The sequence below is a fragment of the Limanda limanda genome, chromosome 8 (assembly GCF_963576545.1).
Source record: "Limanda limanda chromosome 8, fLimLim1.1, whole genome shotgun sequence".
In the NCBI taxonomy this organism is placed as follows: domain Eukaryota; kingdom Metazoa; phylum Chordata; class Actinopteri; order Pleuronectiformes; family Pleuronectidae; genus Limanda; species Limanda limanda.
The window spans coordinates 22,894,167-22,913,975 of record NC_083643.1 but is presented as its reverse complement, the minus strand read 5'-3'; the positions used below and the strand labels follow the sequence as shown (position 1 = coordinate 22,913,975).

At 41.3% G+C, this 19,809-nt stretch overlaps 1 protein-coding gene across 1 annotated transcript; it reads left to right on the top strand.

Annotated features, from left to right (window-relative positions):
* The first annotated feature begins 1,071 nt into the window (after positions 1-1,071).
* ireb2 (iron-responsive element binding protein 2) lies at positions 1,072-18,650 on the top strand. Its single transcript, XM_061075875.1, has 22 exons — positions 1,072-1,120; positions 4,421-4,507; positions 4,811-4,976; positions 5,562-5,699; positions 5,818-6,060; positions 7,280-7,349; positions 7,436-7,619; positions 8,884-9,023; positions 9,238-9,409; positions 9,562-9,662; positions 9,945-10,061; positions 10,173-10,332; positions 10,512-10,647; positions 11,116-11,200; positions 11,308-11,464; positions 11,900-12,024; positions 12,518-12,622; positions 12,749-12,891; positions 13,725-13,872; positions 14,009-14,131; positions 14,465-14,650; positions 15,713-18,650. Exons 1-22 carry the CDS (start codon positions 1,096-1,098, stop codon positions 15,821-15,823), a joined length of 2,922 nt encoding a protein of 973 aa, XP_060931858.1. The 5' UTR covers positions 1,072-1,095; the 3' UTR covers positions 15,824-18,650.
* Positions 18,651-19,809: the final 1,159 nt, after the last annotated feature.

The window sequence follows — 19,809 nt, the reverse complement described above, 5'->3', positions numbered from 1 at the left end:
AGATAAACCAAATAGAAATCTAGCTCATGGTCTGCATTTGCCAGACAAGGAGTTAATGGTAAATACAATCTGTCCCTGTCTGTTTAAACCGAGTGCTCGGTTAACTATCTAGCACATAATCAGTTAGCTTTTAATGTCTGTCCTGTGATCTGCAGCCATTGGTTTCACGAAACATGAGGATAAGACAATAGGCTGATTCAAGATGATGGGTCTCTCACCGATTGTTTGTTCCCTGAGTAGTCCCAATAGAAGTAACCGAATGAATGAACTCTTACAATCTTATTTACACGTTATACACCTTTAATATAATGATTTAAATATATTTTTTATAGTTTCTTCATTTTGGCTAAGGTGCTCTATGAATAGTTTAAATTTTTAACGCTTAATACAAGTGTTACAGATAAGTGTCTGATATAATCAAACTTGATAGAACAGCAAAAGCTGTTTCATGTCTTCTCTGAATATGATATCTCCATTCTTTATTCTGGTGTGGTTAGGAAACATCTTAAGGAGTACAAAAAGGTATACTATGTTGATCTAATGTGTAAAGCAGAGAATGTATAATCATCAGAAATATTGAATATTCATAAAAGACATCAGAGTTTAAACTGTTCAAATAATCTCTTGTTTATTCATGAAGCACATTTAAATGATAAAAGAAGACGAAACAAACTATAAGAAACGAATAAAATAACATGGGCTAGCATAAAATAAACTTAATTTAATTGAGTATATCACATATAAGAACAATTGCTATTGAACAAAGTGCTGTACAATAAAAGAAGACACAATGCAAAATAAAAGAAAATAATAAAATAACATTATACCAAATTGCTATGATAAAAACAATTTAGGGGGTAACTGTTTCAAGGTTTAAGGGCAGCCACAACGAAATCTATGATAATAATAATAGTTATTACCAATTATACCAATAATAATAATAATAAAAATTGCTGTTTTAATTGTTGTTTTGTTATTTTTAGTTGGTAATCGGCGAGTGGGCGTGACCTGAGATGCCTCCGCTGTGATTGGTGGGCTGGCTCGCCTGTCGCTGTGCAGTGCTGAGGACGGGTCGTGTTGGTTTCAGAAGTCATCATGGCGCTCACTTCCCCAGTCCCAGGTAAAGAGCTGTCTTCTGCTTACCTACCTTACCTGACTTCCAGCCTCTGTCACACAGCGACCGAGTGAACCCGACACGCGTCTCCTGCGAGGGGCCGTCGCTGTATTCGAGCTAACGTTACAGAGAGTGTGTCCTGCTAGTGGACACACAGAAGCTAACAGCAGCTAGCTCCGTTAGCCTCACTCTTCAAACAGGCGAGAGCTGCCGCATTAACCCGCTGTACGAGCCGGAGGCGTCTTTGCTCAAGCTAATGGACGCGCTGGCTTCTTTAGCTTGAGCACCGCGGCCATTAGCTCCTCTCCTGTTATCTCCTGGAGACCTCCGCTCGGGTGTGAGGAGTTACGGGGGTGTGCTCCGCGATAAGGAGCAGCGGCGTTAGCAGCATTAGCGGCTGCTCCAGAGCCTGTCACCCGGAGATGATGGCATGTCCTCCGACACCATTGTCACCATCCGACACACCTGAATCCAACGAGTTGGCTTTGTGTGGTGTCACATCTGTATTTATGATCTGTCTCGTCAAAAACCACAATGACTTTGTATCGAGTCTGTTTCACCTCATCCTGTCTAGTTACAGGTATTTTCCACCTTCTCTAACAACTGTAGCCCTGCTGCTGTAGTGGAAACAGGTTCCTGCAGGCTTCATACTTTCAGCGTCTGGCTGGTGATCAGCTCCTCTTCCTCGCCTTATTATGTGTGTCACTGCATATTCTCCATTCTGCATCAGGATGTGGTTTTCAGTTTTGTTTCGCATTCTGATGTTTAAAAGAGATGAGCACAGGAGCTGCATCTATTGAGAATGTAAAGAGTAAGGGAACGTTGGTGACATGCCAGCTGCTGGTGAATTATCTGAATACAAGCGACCAAAATGTACAGAAAACTGTTCTGGGTGATAGGAAAGTTTTCATATCTGTTTATATCGATAATTAGCAGGAAGGATGATACATGGGTGAGGAGTGAACCTCGTACATTTTGGTGCAGTTCTGGATCAGGGGTGGATCCAGGAATCTTTTTTTCACTCCTTCTTTGTCATTGCAGGATATGAGAGTAATTCATGAATGCACATTTAAAAAACACATTTCTTTAATTGTGTGAAATGCATTGCAGCTTGCTTGAATCTAATGAGACTTAAAATGTGTTTTTATTGTTTAGTTTATTTGCGTTTGTCTTCAGCAGCAGTGATCCTGCTCTTTCTGCAGTGTCTCACCAGCAGAGCAGCTACTGCAGATGCATAAGACAGTGTGTTGTTTACATTGGTTTATGTCATTTGTGTAACCTGAATTAGGTAAGATAGATTAGATAACCCTTTTATTATTTCTCCCCGTTTAAACCACTCTATCAGGTTTGCCAGACATGTATTTTTCTGGTTCATCTGAGGGTCTTTACCATCACCTCTGTTTGACGATTGTTCTCTGGGACGACCTTCGTTTTTGTATTTATTTAGGAAATACACATTTAGGAGAAATTACAAAAACTTCACAGCATGACTTTATATTGAAAACATTACTATGGACCTGGTCCAGTGTTTTCTTTGCTGTTTCTGTCTCATAATAATCCCCAAAGCCAGTAACCTGAGAGTCAGAATTGCAGCATAGTGTCCTGTGGAGAGAGCAGCGAGTAAAGTCAAGACTCAACAGATTACTGTGCACATACTGTCCTGCTTAGCTTAGGTTTTACAGAGAGTCAAGAAATCAAGAACTTTACCAAAATGAAGCTGCAGCATCCAGTGTTTTGTCCAAAACTACCATTTGAGATACCAATTTCTAATTAATTTTTGATATATTATGTATTTTATACATGTATATTGGTCTGATCAGCAGGTGAATGCAGATGGGACAGTTTGCTGCTGCTGTCTTTAGATTAAGGTTACCACCTCTTTTGTGGGTCAACTGTACTGCTACTTAGATCGGCAACTAAGGAACAAAACCAGAAAGATATTTTTCACTTTTTATTTTTTTGTGCTGTTGTATTCTTGCCTTAATGCACTGTCAATGATTTTTAATTGTTAAAAGCTGCTTAGCTATAAATCAGTATCAGTACATGGTACGTAATAAAGGCTCTTATATACTTCTACGTATCCGTTTCTCGGAGAGGTCTCAGCAGGGGACAAAGAGTCTTTTTGATTTTTACTTCTCCGACGACTATCCGTCTAAAAACAATTCCCCGCCAAACCCATAGGTGGCGCAACGGAAGACGAGCTCAGAGAAGCCTACCCCATTTGGGAAGAAGAAGTCCACGTGTCTCTGTTGACATGTTAGCTTGCGTCCCACACACTGAACCATGGCAACTAACAGAACTAAATAAAGTGACACCCAGCGGGTCAAAATGCTGATGTAATCGTTTCTTAGCGCAGCGGTTCCCCGGTCTTGTTTCCGAACTGTGTTGCTGATTCCACAGCTTGAATCTGCTTGAGGCTAAATGTAGCTAGAAGCTAACCGGAGCTAGCTCCCCCCAGCTTCCACACACAGTCAGCAGGGACTCCCGACACTAACTACTACTATCCAGTGTTTGCTTCTAACCTGACGGTATTATAGAAACAGTGTCATGATAGAAGTGGAATTAAAGTCGTGACGGCGGGTTCTTGCACTGTTACCACCGCAGTTAGCATGGTGGCTAGCCTAGCCCGCTAGCCTAGCCTGCTAGCGCCGTTTTGAAAGCTCGTTATAACCGTATGTGACCGTGCACACATGCCCTCAGTGCTCGAACGAGCCACCGTCAGCCGGACAACTCCGCTGGCTTAACACACACGTCACATTAATCGTAGAATCATAGTTGTGTTCATATCTGTGGTTGTGTTCGTGTTTGTGGCTACAAGTAAACAGGAAGTTTGAGGTCCGGAAGACGGAAATGACGTCATACGGAAATGATGTCGTTCGCGGACCAATCACAGCCAAGAGCGGTCCGTCGGGTCTCCAACATGAAGACGGATAGTTAGAAAAATCAGACGTGTACGAAAAGCTGTCGGAGGCGCTCGGAGTGGGCGTTTCACGACGGATAGGGTGGTCTTATCTCTCCGTAATAGAATTAACGGAGAGGCATAAATTGGCCTTAAGCCAGTGGTATGCATGATGTGTTTACAATGTATTATTCTCATAGTCACCAAAATGTAAATGGTGTATCCTTCCCTGATCTACTTTGTTTTTGAGGATATCCCCACAAGGTAAATGCTCGTGAGATGGCTGACCGTCCGAAACACAAATGTGGATTAGAGTCGATCATATGTAGAAATGTCCTCGTCCTGTAACACAAACCTTTGATTTATATGAGTCTCTTTTGTAATGAATGTTTGTTTCCCCTCTGCAGAGCACCCATATAGCCATCTAATTGAGACACTGAAAGATGGCACAATCAAGTTCTTCAATCCACAGAAATTAAATGATCCACGTTATGGTGAGTTCAGACCCTCTGAGTTAAAGAAAGAACGCAGAGATTTTCCCTCTTCTCTTTTGGTATTTATGTTATTGGAAACTGCGAGATGCAGTGTTTTTAAGGACCCAGTGCAGTCCACAGAATGATAGTGTCCCTATCACTGATGTTTCCAGGGAAGAAGCATAAACATGTCAACATGAATAGAGTGTTTAGAGAGCATTTGTACATATACCTTTTAGATGAATTGACCTTTAGGAGCCTACATTGGTTTGGCACGGTAATGCATCAAACATCACCAGCTCTCTTTTTGTTTTCTCTTTGCAGACAAGCTGCCTCTGTCCATCCGCGTCTTACTGGAGGCAGCGATTCGTAACTGTGATGGCTTTTACACGAAAAAAGAAGACGTCCAGAACCTCATGGACTGGCAGGAGCTGCAGAATCAAACTGAGGTGCCGTTCTCTCCAGCTCGAGTCCTGCTCCAGGACTTCACGTGAGTTTCATTGGGTTTACATTTGCTGTCTTTGCACACAAAGTCTTTTGATCAAGGAGCAGTGAAATTATCCTGATCTCTTCCTTTTCAGGATACCAGTGGTCCAGTTTGATTAGCTACTAGCAATGAGACCACATATTAAAAAGAGGAAAACTAATTTCTGTGATCCAAATGATCCAGAATGGATCAAACAACTCTCTGGAATGTCTTTGAGAGATGTAAAAATAGTTGGAGTGGGTGTGTAAATGTGATTGACGGGATGTAAGGACGTATTTATTGTACACGTGGAACAATTTCGGACGAAAAATACGGTTTGCAATGAGCTTTACACAAGGCCTCTCTGCTGTATAATGTTTGTGAGAAGCAAAGTGAGGCATCAGGCAATCACAGCTCCATGTGATTTTCAATAAATGAAATGACAGATATAATCAGCATCTTCATTATTAGAGAAGTCAGAGCAGATGGCTCGTTGATGAGTAATGTACAATAAAATGACACAATTAACACCATTAGATCTTTTGTATTTATAGTCCTCCTGTAATGAAGGTGTGGTTTGATTCTTTTTCTTCTGCTTTCCTTTCACAGAGGTATTCCTGCCATGGTGGACCTGGCAGCCATGAGGGATGCTGTTGCCAAACATGGCATGGACCCCAGCCTGGTCAACCCCAAATGCCCCACAGACCTCATTGTAGACCACTCATTACAGATTGATTATAGCAAATGGTTTGTTTGCATTTGCTTTTTGTTTTTTCATATATAAATTAAGTGAGTGAGTTTTTTATTCAAGGGAAAACACTGATCTACTTTATGAATCCTTCTTTCTTACATTTTTTTTTCACAGTGCCGTACAGAATGCTCCAAACCCTGGTGGAGGGAATGGCCCAAACCAGAGCCAGGATCCCTCCCGTTCCACCCCCTCCAGGCCTCCGTCCAGAGGAGGCTCACAGTGCGGAGGCCAGCGAGGCACATGTAGTAAAGCTGCCTGCAGTGACCCTCCAGGCTCCCCGGGTCAACCCCCAGCCTCCGTCCAGCAGATCGAGAACACGCCCCTCCTCTGCCCTTTCCACCTGAAACCTGTGTCTGAGTAAGTTGTGGAGAACTGAAGGGCTGTTGATGTAAAGTTTGAGGAAAAACTAATTTAAATGCAGGTTAGAGGCACAAGCAGACCTCAAATTTGTTTACGTTCTCCGAAGGCTTGTTTGATTTGAGCCGTGTTGTATTTGTTTCATTTTAATTGCCTATTCATGTATTTTAAGAAATGCCAGTTAAAAGAGCAAACAAACCTAAAATGTTTGAGTTTCTGGGAAGGATTGTTGGGTTTGAGACAGTTTTTCCCATAGGTCTTTTCAGCTGTGTGAGCAGGCCAGTCTGTCCCTCACGGCCCTAAGCTGAGGGGTCTGGAACGAGAATGTCCAGAGAAAGTCCGGAGCCTCTCACTTGGACATTTGTGTTCTCAAATACATCCTCAGAGATTAGTGCATGTCTGAAAACAGCTTGTGTCTGCTCGTCTCTGTCACTCCTCAAAATGATAGTGAATAAACACAGTAAACTTCAAGTACTGTTCAGGTCCTAATAACTTGTGATTAGTGTTGGTGTTTAGTGAGGTGTAAAATGAGCACACGTCAGTGAGGGAGTGGGAAGGGAGAACGCTAATATACATTATACATAATAAGTATGTAAATTGAAAACCCTGTGAGCATTGCTGAATCTGTTCATTTTAATTGCTTATTCATTTATTCAAGAATTGGCAGTTAAATGACCAAACAGACCTCAAATGTTTGACTTACTGACAATGTGCTTTAGATATGAGCATTGAAATATTTTAGTTTCATTTGGTTGGTAATGAATTTTTTTTAAGAAAGTCAGAAAAATTATTAAATTTTGAGAGGAAATGTTTCAACAATTAAAACAACAGTTTCACCTTACCTGAATTCACGATTTTAAATGTATTCCTCCTGTCCTATGGTCATCTGACTTAAACTATTGTCTTCACTGCCCTCCCACTCTGTTCCATCTGTTTAGTCAGCATCCATAATCTTTCAGATGTGCCCAAATAAGGATTAAATAAACACAGAGTACATACAGATGGCTTTGTCTGTTTCCAAATCTGTAGCTTAATGTTGAGCATGACTGAGCTTTTAGTCTTAGTTTTGCAGTTCACATTTCTAAAGACTTATTGAGTGTCACAACTGTGTAGCACCTTCAACAGAGCGTACCGGTCTCGGCACTAAGAATATTACCACTGACTTACACAGCGTTCTCCTCCATCATGTTTAATGTTGATTTGTTATTTTCTTCTTCAGAACTGACACATCTCTGAAGAATCAAGAACTGGAACTGACCAGAAACAAAGAGAGACTTCAGTTCTTTAAGGTAGCACAAAGAGCAAATCAGGATTTATTACATCATTTGAGACAGATTTTCTCACTGTTGTTTTTTTCCCTCTGTCTGCCAAACAGTGGTGTTCTAAAGCATTCAAGAATGTGAACGTGGTTCCTCCAGACGTCGGCGCAGTCCACCAGGTGAACCTGGAGTATCTATCCAGAGTGATCCAGGTCAGCAATGGTTTCATCTACCCTGACAGCGTGGTGGGAACCGACTCTCACACCACCATGATCAACGGCCTGGGCATCCTGGGCTGGGGTATGACATTCTAAAACTTTTTAAGATCTTACCAGTATTGATATTTTTGTTTTGAACATTGTCAGCAGCCAGGCAAGCTAGTCAGGAACTAGTTGTTGCTCCTCTGTGAACAATAGGAATATTCAGATACTTAGAGGATTAAGAGTAAAGGAATATCAAGAGGTAATACACTGTCTAAATAAACAGCGAAGAAGCTATGATGCAATCCCTTTTCTGTTCATTCACTCCACAGTGCAGGGTTTCCCCCAGAAAACTTGCTAAGCCTGGTGGTAGGATGGCTAGAAGGCACCCGCGGGGGGGGGTGTTGAGTCGGATTTTGAGCTGGACACCATTGTTTCTTATACTCTAAACATGATGCACTTTGTTTAATATGCACACCTAACTTTTTTATTTTGAAAAGGGGTTAAATAGATACTTTGATATCTTTTTGAGTTGCACTGCTGACTTAACTTATAAGCCCTCTTTTTTATTTATTTTTATCACGTTGGAGTTGCTAGTTTAAACCTACAGTTTTGCACTTTAATATTTGAGCCTTTGTTTACATTTTGTTTTGTGCTGCATTAACATAGCAGTCAGGCCTCTTATTTCAGAAACAATGAACTGTAACAGTTTGGTTACCAATAAAAGGTAAGCCTACTACTTCTTTGCTTTCAGCCAGCTACTCAAACAGACAAGCAACAAAATAACAAACAAACAAAATACACAGGCAAGTGTCGGCCTACTTTGAAATAAATTAAGAACTTTGTAGGGCTATTTGAGTCCTCCTCATATTTGTGGAAAATGTATGAAATAAGAAGTACCCTATTTTTAAATAAATAAAACCAAATAGCTGCAGCCTAATCATGTAACGGACTAGGTTTATGTTTGGTTTTGACTTATGTTCAGTAAAACACTGTGTTGAAGGAGCGTTCTGATGTCTGACGGTCAGTGAAGGTGACGTATGTTCAGTAAAACACTGTGTTGAAGGAGCGTTCTGATGTCCGAGGGTCAGTGAATGGGTCTGGGTGGGACATGTGACTGTTTGGACCAATAGGATGGTTGCTTGGGGATCGGGGCCATGTCTGTGATCGGGGCTCAATGAGGAAGTGAAGTGTTGTTGATGTGCGCGAGTGACGGATTTTTTTTTTTTTTTTTTTAAATAAAAAAAACAATCGACGTTTAGCGGGGGGGGGGGGGAGGAGAAGAAGCCTGGCGGCCCGCCAGGCCTATACAGCACTGGGGGAAACCCTGCAGTGCAAACAATTTTTTTGTTTTCCTCCTCCAGGCGTTGGGGGAATTGAGTCAGAAGCTGTGATGCTGGGCCAACCAGTGTCTCTGACTCTTCCTCAGGTGGTGGGCTGTAAACTGGTGGGCTCCATCAACCCCCTAACCACCTCCATAGACATCGTCCTCGGCATCACAAAGGTAAAACTGCTCTGATGCCCTTTAAATATACCTGTAAAACTACAGGAACCACACCCAAGAGTTTGAATAAGGTCTTTCACTGCGAACTGCAGGGACTTAAAGTAAAGTGAACTGTAACATTTATCTGGAATGAAAATCCAAGCATTGAGTAATTGCAAAACATCTATATTTGCCAAATAGGAGTTGTAAAGTATTATGTAAATTTATTTCCCAGCACTTGCGACAAGCTGGGATCGCTGGAAAGTTTGTCGAGTTTTTTGGACCTGGCGTTTCTCAGCTGTCGGCCCCTGACCGAACCACCATCGCTAACATGTGCCCAGAGTACAACGCCACAGTCAGCTTCTTCCCTGTCGACCAAGTCACACTCAGGCACTTTAAAAAGACAAGTGAGTGCTGCCTGCAGAGTTTTTCTTCACAGTTAAAGATCAGTGCACTGTATCTTCATCCACACAGTTGATGCTCGATTTATTCTTAATAGTCCTGCTTTGATGGACTATCATTGGATTCAAGAACTAACCTGACATCGATTTCTTTTCAGATTTTACCCAGGAAAAACTTGAATTGATGGAACATTACATGAAGGCTGTAAAACTTTTCCGAAACTTTGAAGACCCCTCAGAAGACCCTGAGTATTCTGAGGTATGTCTTACACGTCAATCTTAGCTACACTGCCTGACAGCTGATGTTATAATAAAAAGTCTGGGGAAAATGAATAGTGGATTAAAGAGAAGTTATTTCTGCCTTATGGGACATTTTGAGTTGACGCTAAAATTTTTATATGTAGCTTATAAATAAAATAATTCCTTAACATTGTTATGCCCAGAAAAGTTGAAATCATGCTTTCATCATGACCTTGTTTGCAGCAGTATAGGGACGGATTCATGCAATTAAGTCAAATAAAAAGTGTTGTTCATTGTGCAGGTGTTTGAAATCGACCTGAGCTCCATGGTGCCCTATGTGAGCGGACCCAAAAGACCACAGGACCGAGTGGCAGTCAGCAGCATGAAAGAAGACTTTCAGAGTTGTCTTCAAGAGAAGGTAACGTAATGTCCACTGCTTTACTCTGCCAGTGTGTAAGTATGATGCATCGTTGATCTTCTTGTCACCTCATAGCTGAGATCTGTAAAAAAAATGTTGGTTTCCTTGCAGGTGGGTTTTAAAGGCTTCCACATCTCCAAGGAGAAGCAGGAGACCCGCGTCCCTTTCCTGCACGGTGGTCAGGAATACCAGCTGGCCCACGGCTCAGTGGTCATCGCTGCTGTTATCAGCTGCACCAACAACTGCAACCCGTCTGTCATGTTGACTGCAGGTGAGGAATGACTGAAAAATGAAAAAGAATTAGTTGATTTTTAAATCCTACTTAACATTGGAGCATCCAAAATGAATTGTCTTTTCCGTTGCTTCCCTATGTGTTGACTTACCACATGCTTGTAATGCATGTTTGCGTCAACTAGCAGAATTTGTGATTCTTCTTCTCTTCTTCTTCAGGTCTACTGGCCAAAAAGGCAGTGGAGGCGGGGCTTGTTGTCAAACCTTACATCAGGACCAGCCTGGCTCCCGGAAGTGGCATGGTCACTCACTACCTCAGCACCAGTGGAGTCCTGCCTTACTTTAGCCAACTGGGGTAAGCATGCGCACACACACACAGACACAGACACACAATATATATATTAGAAATATCAGAATCTAGACTAATAGTCACGATTTAGTTGCAGATGTCTGTAATACATGCAGAAACAGCATTATACAAGGAGATGATGTTAAGGATAAAATGTAGCTTTTGTTGTTTTATCTGATTAATAATGAAATTATTGAAAAAATAATCGTCGGATCAATCGATTATCAGTCGGTCCAGAGTACATGAAATAGGTTAGGCTGATAGTGACCGTCCTCTGCTGGATCATGAGATGAACTATTTCAGCTTCTATAATGTACATTTTTAACTCAAACCCATTTTTAACTGTTTGAAAATTAGATTTAACCCATGTTACTATAAAGGTTTGAATTTGGAATAATAAACGTGATAGCCTCATCACACACACAGACACGCATCACGTCTGAATGACCTTCTTCTTCCTTTACACATTGACAGGTTTGAGGTGATAGGTTACGGTTGTGCCACCTGTGTAGGAAACACAGCACCGTTACCAGACCCTGTCATGGATGCGATCAAACAGGTTTGATTTTCACAATCCTCGATTCTGCTTTTTATGTGGATATCAAATTAAAAGTATGTAGTTGTAGCCGACATCAGATCAAATCCTGACCGTGTACTTTGTTTCAGGGCAACCTGGTGGCCTGTGGGGTGTTGTCTGGCAACAGGCAGTTTGAGGGCCGCCTCTGTGACTGTGTGCGTGCCAACTACCTGGCCTCCCCTCCCCTGGTGGTGGCTTATGCTATTGCAGGCACTGTGGGAATCGACTTTGAGAAAGAGCCTTTAGGTAAAAAAAGACACACGTCAGGAGCCGTCTTAAGCTGTTACTCTAAAGCCTGGGGTTAAATTAGGGACTTTGAGTGTTTGGCTGTTTACAGTGAGTCAGTGTTTAATGATTCAGTGTCTTGTTAAGACATGTATCAGCCACAGAACAGAGCTGTGCTGCTAAGTTCATTTAAGGTCTGAACTACTGTTTATCCTTCTCATGATACAGTCTTTAATCCATGATATAAACAGCATGATTAACATATGATGAAACCATCAAAACATTCTGAGTAAACCATAACACAAAGGGTTATCTTTTTGTTTTTGTTTTTTATTCCATTTCTGTTTTCAAGTTCTGGGATGTTTCTTTTATTTCATAGATATAAGTCTCTATTACTCACGATTCCACATTGATATTGTTATTTTGCTAACATTGGACTTCTTGTTGCTGATGCAGGGGTCACGTCTGAGGGGAAGGAGGTGTACCTTCGTGACATTTGGCCATCCAGAGAGGAGATCCAGCAGACTGAGGAAGACACCGTCATCTCTTCCATTTTTAAGGATCTCAGGGGGAGGATGGAGGTGAGGAAAGAATTTGTATGACTCTGCGCCAGTGACAGCCAGTGGCCGGAGGCATCATGTTTTAGGGTTGTCCATCCGTCCGGCCCATTCTCTTGAATGTGATATCTCGAGAATGCCTTGAGGGAGTTTCTTCAAATTTGGTACAAATATTCACGTGGACACAAGGAAGGTCTGATTAGATTTTGGTTGTCAAAGGTCAAGGTCACGGTGGCCTCGCAAAGTGTATTCGTTTTTCTTGAACATGATATCTTAATATCAGCTTTAGGGAATGTCTTCAAATTTGTCGAAACGTTCACCTGAACTCAAAGATGAACTGATTTGATTTTGGTGCTTAGAAGTCAAGGGTCAAGGTTACTGTGACTGTGCCTTATAAGGACTGCCCGTATGATATTTATTTTCATCTGGTACAAAAAGTGGCTCAGTTTCTCTTTGTCTAATTTGTGTTTTACTCAAGTCAACTGAAAAGTTGTTGTGTTGTTGTGCCTTCTTCCAGAAAGGAAACACATTTTGGAACAACATCGAATGTCCAGACTCTGTACTTTTCCCCTGGGATCACAAGTCCACATACATCCGCTCACCTTGTTTTTTCAGCAAGTTGGTAAGTGTCTGTGGAACACTGACCGCGTCCTGTTTTCCATTATTGAAGTAACACTTTTGTACAACTGGTATATAACTATCAGCAGTTTAGTCAGTAAGCTTCTTGTCTGTTTGCCTTTCGTTTCAGAGTAAAGACGTTCCTCCCCCTCACTCGATAGAGGGCGCTCATGCCTTACTGTTCCTCGGGGACAAAGTGACCACGGACCACATCTCCCCAGCAGGCAGCATCGCTAGGGTCAGCGCGGCGGCCAAATACCTGATGAGCAAACGGTCAGTTTCCCTGTCAGGCACAAGGAAAACCAGATTCCCCATCTTCACTAGTGTCGATAGATCATTTCTCTTAAATCTCTGAGTGCTGAAGAATTCACACAGATCAATTATCAATGATCCGATGTTATTACTACTGACCACAATTTCTTTAAGGTACAGATTAACAACAACTGGTTTGTTTCAATCTGCACATGTTCACAGCAATTCAGATCAATCATGACAAGATGTATGATGCATGAATCTGATTGGCTAGAGGACATCCATGATAAGCATGTGTGCTACTTACATCCTACAGTTATACTTGTCTCTAGTATTGATGTCAACTACTTGTTGGAGCAGTAAACTAAAGTTTACGAGAGTGTCATTTTATGTTTTACAACAACATATAATTAAATTATTTAATAAGTTATAAATGCATTCGTTATTTTTTCTGTTTTACATGAGAAAGACCTCTGTAATGCCTGCTGCACACTACAAAATCCTTACAAGCCACAAAGAAATCAATTGGCCAGATATTTCAAATCAACCTCACATCTGCAATGACCCCATGATTGTTGGAAGGGCTGAATAAGACCCTTAGTTAGGCTGATAACCCCCTAGTGTGGATCCAGCCTAAACCAAAAGTATGATGTGTTAAAACTGTCACTGAACATATACAATGAGGAGGTAAACAAAGGTCACGGCTTTGGCCAAAGTGACCGTTTACACCAAAGAGACAGTTGCAATGAGCTTAAGAACGATCTATTCTCACTACACCTAACAAACAATGTTGTAATGTTTTGGTAATCTCATGTTCAATGTATTTACATTTCACTTTGAATATTTCCCCTCAGTCTGACGCCGCGGGAGTTCAACTCGTACGGCGCACGCAGAGGGAACGACGCAGTGATGACCCGAGGCACGTTCGCCAGCATCAAGCTGCAGAATCGATTCATCGGCAAATCAGGCCCCAAGACTTTGCACATTCCCTCAGGCCAGACAGTGAGTGGACTTTGACCTCTAGCATCATGTGTATCTATCACCATCAGCTGCTTCAGGTTCAGCCTCGGCGAGCCGGCTTGTTGTGTTTAATATGTCAGTCGTGCTGGTGATGATAAGCTGCTCTCTTCCTGATCAGCTGGACGTCTTCGAGGCAGCTGATCGCTATCAGAGAGATGGGGTTCCCCTCATCATCCTGGCAGGCAAAGACTACGGCTCTGGAAACTCCAGGGACTGGGTCGCCAAAGGACCGTACCTGCTGGTAAACAACAACAAACCCACTGTGCACAGACAGAACAATTAACAACGACAAGCATCTTCTCATTTTCCTCACGTCAGTTTACTCTCTTTCGCTGATGAGTACACTAGAAGTTCATTCAGTTTTTATATAAACTCCTGATGCTTCAATTCTGTAATGTACTTGCAATATATAAAAGCAAGTAAATATTATTGTCAATTAAGGATATAGAAACATTTATCAGGTACACTTCCGTATTCATACAACCTGGGCTGGCCCTTTGACATATTCCCTTCCTGTTCCGCCACCACTCCCTTGCTTGTGTTCCTTACTCTCGTTGATGTGTGGACACCACAGGGGGTCCGTGCAGTCATCGCTGAGAGCTTCGAGAAGTTGCACAAGAACCAGCTGGTGGGAATGGGCATCATGCCGCTCGAATTCCTGCCTGGCCAGAGCGCCGACTCGCTGGAGCTCAGCGGGAAGGAGAGGTTCACCATCACCCTGCCGGAGAGCCTGAGTCCCAGGCAGCAGCTCAGTGTCAGGGTAAGCACCAGACAGACAGCTGCCCCCCCGCTGTGAGGACGCTCACACACAGCGCAGGAAGATCTCTGCTTGTTTTTATTCTGATCTTACTGAGAACATGAACTAGTTCAAATAGAATACATTTTATAGGTACTATAGAACAGAGCGTTTTCAGAATTCAAAATAAAAACAGACGATATTTTATGAAAAAGTTTCTATAAATATTTTCCATCTTTTGACTCTTTTTCAAATCATTTCAAGTCTTGTTAAATGATTGACAAAGAATATTTAGCAAAGTTAAATTGATACTTTGCTGTAAACTACGTCACATGACTGTTGTTTGATTAAACACATTAATGCTGGTTCTAATGTCACATTTATCACTAAATATATTAGAACTACATTAATGGGTTGAACATGGCTCAATATTCCACCTGTTTTAAACCAACTTGGACCTTCCAGGGCCAATGCTTACGTAGAGTCAACTGTTAGGGAACTCTCCTCATCATGACAATACTGTGTGTGTATTTATAAATATATGAAAAGGTTAACACCCTCGTATCAAATGTGGGCGGCCCCCCAGCGAAATGAGTGTTAATCTGGAAAGCCGTACTATTTTTCAAACCCATGCTTAAACTAATAACTCGGAGATGCACCCCTGCCCCCCCTCCCCTCAGCTGTCTCTGTTACACGCACACAGTTTGATTCGTTGGCGGCGGGTCCGGACCATGCTCTAGCCCTGGCTGTGTCGGCACTGGCCACCTGTGCTGGCAGTTCGAGAGAAATGAGAAAGAAATCCAGCCTTGAGTTGTTAAATGTTCCAGGTTCTTCATGAATTAGTTACTAGTTTAGTCTGAAGTCTGTTGCTGAGCGGGTCACTTCCACTGAGTTTATCAGACCTTTCTCTGCTGCTGCTGGACACAGGAGCGATGAGAGTCATTAACAGCAACAACTCTAGTTTACATTGCATGTATTTATCCTGTATGTCATTAGTCTTTCATGATTGAGATGTATGAATGATGTGAAACACTTACAGGGTCATGGCAGCGTCTCAGTAAATGTTTTCTCTCTGTTTTCTTGCAGACCAGTCAAGGGACGTCCTTCTCCGTCACCGCACTGTTTGACACAGAGATGGACGTTATCTTCTTCCAGCACGGAGGGGTTCTTCGATACGTGGCACGGAATTTACTGTGAATCAGCCTCAAGCCTACAGAGTGTGCACCAGGCTCATGAACTGCAGTCCTCTTTGTTTCCCCAGTTTGTCTTTAAACTTGATGAAAGCGGCTCATTGGAACCACATAAGGACTAATGGTCTGTGTGCTTGAACTGGATATTCGTCTCCAAACCAACCGAGTGGTGAGAGGACAGTTTCAGCTGCTTCTCCCTCACTACACATGGCTGGTCCCGCTTCTGCAACAGCTTTGTTTGTCGTCACATGACCATCAGAGCAACTGCAGGAAGACGTGCTGACATGCACTCAATAAAGAGATCTTACCTTCATTGACCCTTGAACACATGCTTTTTTTCTTTTGTTGTTGGAGAGTGAAACTTCAGAGTACCGAGGGGACGTTTCATTCACCATTCAGCCCAAGAAGAAATGAGTCCTCTCTGCTTCTGTTGTCATTAAGCTCAAACAAAACCAATCCTGCCTGGAAAGGTTAAGATGGTGCTAGGTACTATGGCATGAATATATTTTCTAAATGCAGTACAGCCTGTTTTCCTCAACATTCGAGTAAGGTTCATTTCAGAAGTATTAGAGTTGATGTCCGTTGTTCTAAACAATCCTAGTAAATAAGTTGAAATTTCTTAATCAAACTTTTGCTTAAAAAAAGTACAATTGCCTCCTAATACTCAGTTTATATCATGTGAAAAAATGTGTAACTATTATATGTGATTTGTTACTTGCTCCCTGCATTAGCATGGTTCATACTTCAACTGACAGTCTCTGCATCACATTAAAGGTAAATGATAAAAACCTTCCGCTAAAGAATCTGTTAATACCAATGCACACAGCATCATATGCTTCTAAAGGTTCAGTTTATTATTTATCAAAGTACATACTTAACACAACCAGTGTTTAAAACCAGAGTTTCATTTTAGTTAAACAATGTTAACTTTACATTTAGTTTTTTATACATAAACTGATGCTGAGGTGAGAGGCAGTCATTGAGCTGTTGACAGTTGCAGTTACACTTGTCATATTTATTAGGTATGATTGAAAGCAGCAAATTTTGAGATTAAACTGCTGAATCACCCTGTTGACTGATGTTACTGAGAGTGGGTCCAGCCTGAGCCTGACCACATACAGCCAAGTTCAGCATCATCAGCATTAATGTTAATGCAATTTCCACACATTGACGTTTGTCTCTCAGTCTTGGAGAATACCACACTACACGTTTTGGAAAAAGCTTTTTGTCTTTGTAGTCTGATAAATGCATGACTCAAGCGATGATTCAATCCAGTGATCGGCGTCACTTGGGTCTGAAGACCAGGATGTTGAAACATGAACAAATCTATTGGTGGAGTTAGAGAGACCTTGGAACACTGATGACAAACCTGTGTAACTATTGCTAAGCAGTTACACAAATTTAAATCATTGTACAAATGCAAAAATTGTGAGCAAAATTACACACAAACAATTGAACAGAATTCTACAAAACCTGGTGGAGGGATACATTTTTTGTGAATTCCTAAAGAAATAATTGATGGATCTTAATGAAAAATATATGAAAGTTTGAAATTTGGTGCAGCTTAATTGAATTTAAGTGGACTTTGGGGCCTTGGTGGAGGTACGTGCTCTAGTCTTTGTCATTCTAGTTAGTAAACGTCTAGCTTAGCTATGTCTAAAGATAAAAAAAATACACCTGGTGACATCTCTGAAGCTCATTCATTATTGTTCTTGTTTTTTTAGTGATCCATAGAGGTGGCGGCAGGTGGATTTGGATTGAAGCAGTCTGTCTGTGCTTAGCTGACATCTATTTGGCTGAAGCTTTAAACTAGCTGTACAGAAACGGGTGTAGAGAAACTGATCCTGAAAAGGATGAACTCCCCTCTAGTGGTCCTGTTACTGAACCAGACTCAATTCATGAAAGTTAATGCTGTGTCAGATTGACCAGTGTAACCCGGCACTTCCTCTATGTACTGCTCCTGCCACTGGAGGTGGAACACTGAGAAGGGAGCTCCTAACTTTCACCTCTTTCATTAGAGTAAAAGCTCCTTGCTTGAGGAGATGATCAATCCCTCTTGGTGACGTAGAGTCAATGCTCCATCAGCTGAAATGTAGTCTGACCTGACTGAACTAAACTTAAAGTGACTCAACACCAGCCCTCTGTAAAGTGCAGGTATCGTTTGGTTTGTAATTCATGATGATGAATTGAACTTCTGGACTTTTCATCTGAAATCATTGAGTTTTTTTTGTGCAATTAAAAATTTGAGTATGAACGCATATTGACGTACTTGATCTGAAACCATGGATCCAATGCAACACGTCACATTTTCTACAGTGTGGGTCGGAGCCTTTATGCATTTAGATATTTCTTTAGAGCATGACGTGTGCAGGCTGTGTTCATGAGAAGCTCTTTATTATTCATACTTGGCATTTCAAGAGTGAACAATCTATGTTTCTTGCTTTGTCCAACTGACAAGTCGAGCTTCAGCAAGTAGCAAACTGTCACGTGATGATGAGGCTGTCGTTTGTGTGAAGATATTTCTACACTGCTTCATATTACAGGACACGTTGGGTTATTTTTCTTTAAAGTTCCGGTCCATCTTCACAGTTTGCCTTCTTAGTTGGAGCAGGTTGTTTATCAGAAACGTGTGAAAGCAGAATGGAACATTACTGTGGACAGAGTGAGCAGCGGCACTAGTGTGAAAGTTTGTGTGTGGTGTCGTCATGTGTCGCAGTCTGCTGCTGCTGCTCAGTGTCAAAGCTCAGAGAAGCAAAGTGCAAATCAAGTCTCTGTCTGCTCATGGTGATGGATTGTATTGTAAATAGTTTTTAATAAATGCTGAGACAATTCTGCTACTGTGTGTGTGTGTGTGTGTGTGGTGTTTGACCACCAAAGTTTAATCAGTTAATCAGAGTCTAAAATAGAACATTTGTGGCAAATTTGAAAGGATTCAGATAAAGCTATTAATTAAATCCCTTTAGAAATGGTTGGCTATGGATAAATCCATAGCCATGAGGCGTTCTTAAAATAACACGTTCACGAGGTAAAAACTATTCGTGAGATCACGAATAGTGAGATCGTGAGATCACTGTGATCTTGACGTCCACATTCTAATCAGTTCATACGTGAGTCTAAGTGAACTGTTCCCTGAAGGGGATCTTGTTCATAAGAATGGGACGTACAGACAACCTGAAAACATAAAGCCTCTGGCTGTCGTCAGCAGAGGCAAATAAAATAAAAATAAATACTGTTGGCATCACAACAGGTTAAAAAACAAGGACTCTTTAAGATGTTGTTTTGTGTTTACAGACACTAGACCCTTACACCAAGTAGGATCCTGTGTGTCTACTGAACTAAACCAGTAGGTTAAAGCCAGCAAATCCTTTTAGGATTAAGGAAAAGAATTATGGTCAGTTTTTTTTATAAAAAAATGTTTGTAAATAAAAAGGGATATTTTCTTAAACTATCTAATATCTGTTATGTACCAACACATTGTAGCTGTTTCACCTCTGTGTGACTGTTTTTTTCTTGATGGACCAATCGTACTGTTTTATCTTAATCCTAAAAAGATTTACTGGCTTTTTGTTTCTGGTTTGGTTTAGTAAACAGAATAATCTGTTGTCTGTAAACGAAAAACGTCACATAGCGGTGAACCAGTTATAATGGGTGTGAACATTAGCTCGTCAGACACTAGATTGCTGAAGACTATATCCATTTATTTGCCAAAAAATCATCAATATTTTTTTACAAGGATCTCTTGAATTTGGTTCATGTTCAACCAAGACATGTGGGTAGGATTTTCAACAGTTGAACCTTGACTCTGATCTACGGAATAAAGACTGAATAGATTATCTGGAATGATTTTTTACACTGCTATGACTCCATCATTCAAGATTTGACAAATAACAGACACTATTTTTGTGGCTTTCTTCCTGGATGGTAATTTTACATTTGTTGAGGTCTTAATGGAGTATATTGACAACCTTCATCAGAAATACAAAACAGTTAGAG

Coding starts and splice junctions, on each gene's coding strand:
- ireb2 (XM_061075875.1), top strand. CDS start 1,096: ATGGCGCTCACTTCCCCAGTCCCAG. Junction 7,620..8,883: donor CCTGGGCATCCTGGGCTGGG/GTATGACATTCT, acceptor TTCCTCCTCCAG/GCGTTGGGGGAATTGAGTCA. Junction 14,132..14,464: donor CCAAAGGACCGTACCTGCTG/GTAAACAACAAC, acceptor TGGACACCACAG/GGGGTCCGTGCAGTCATCGC.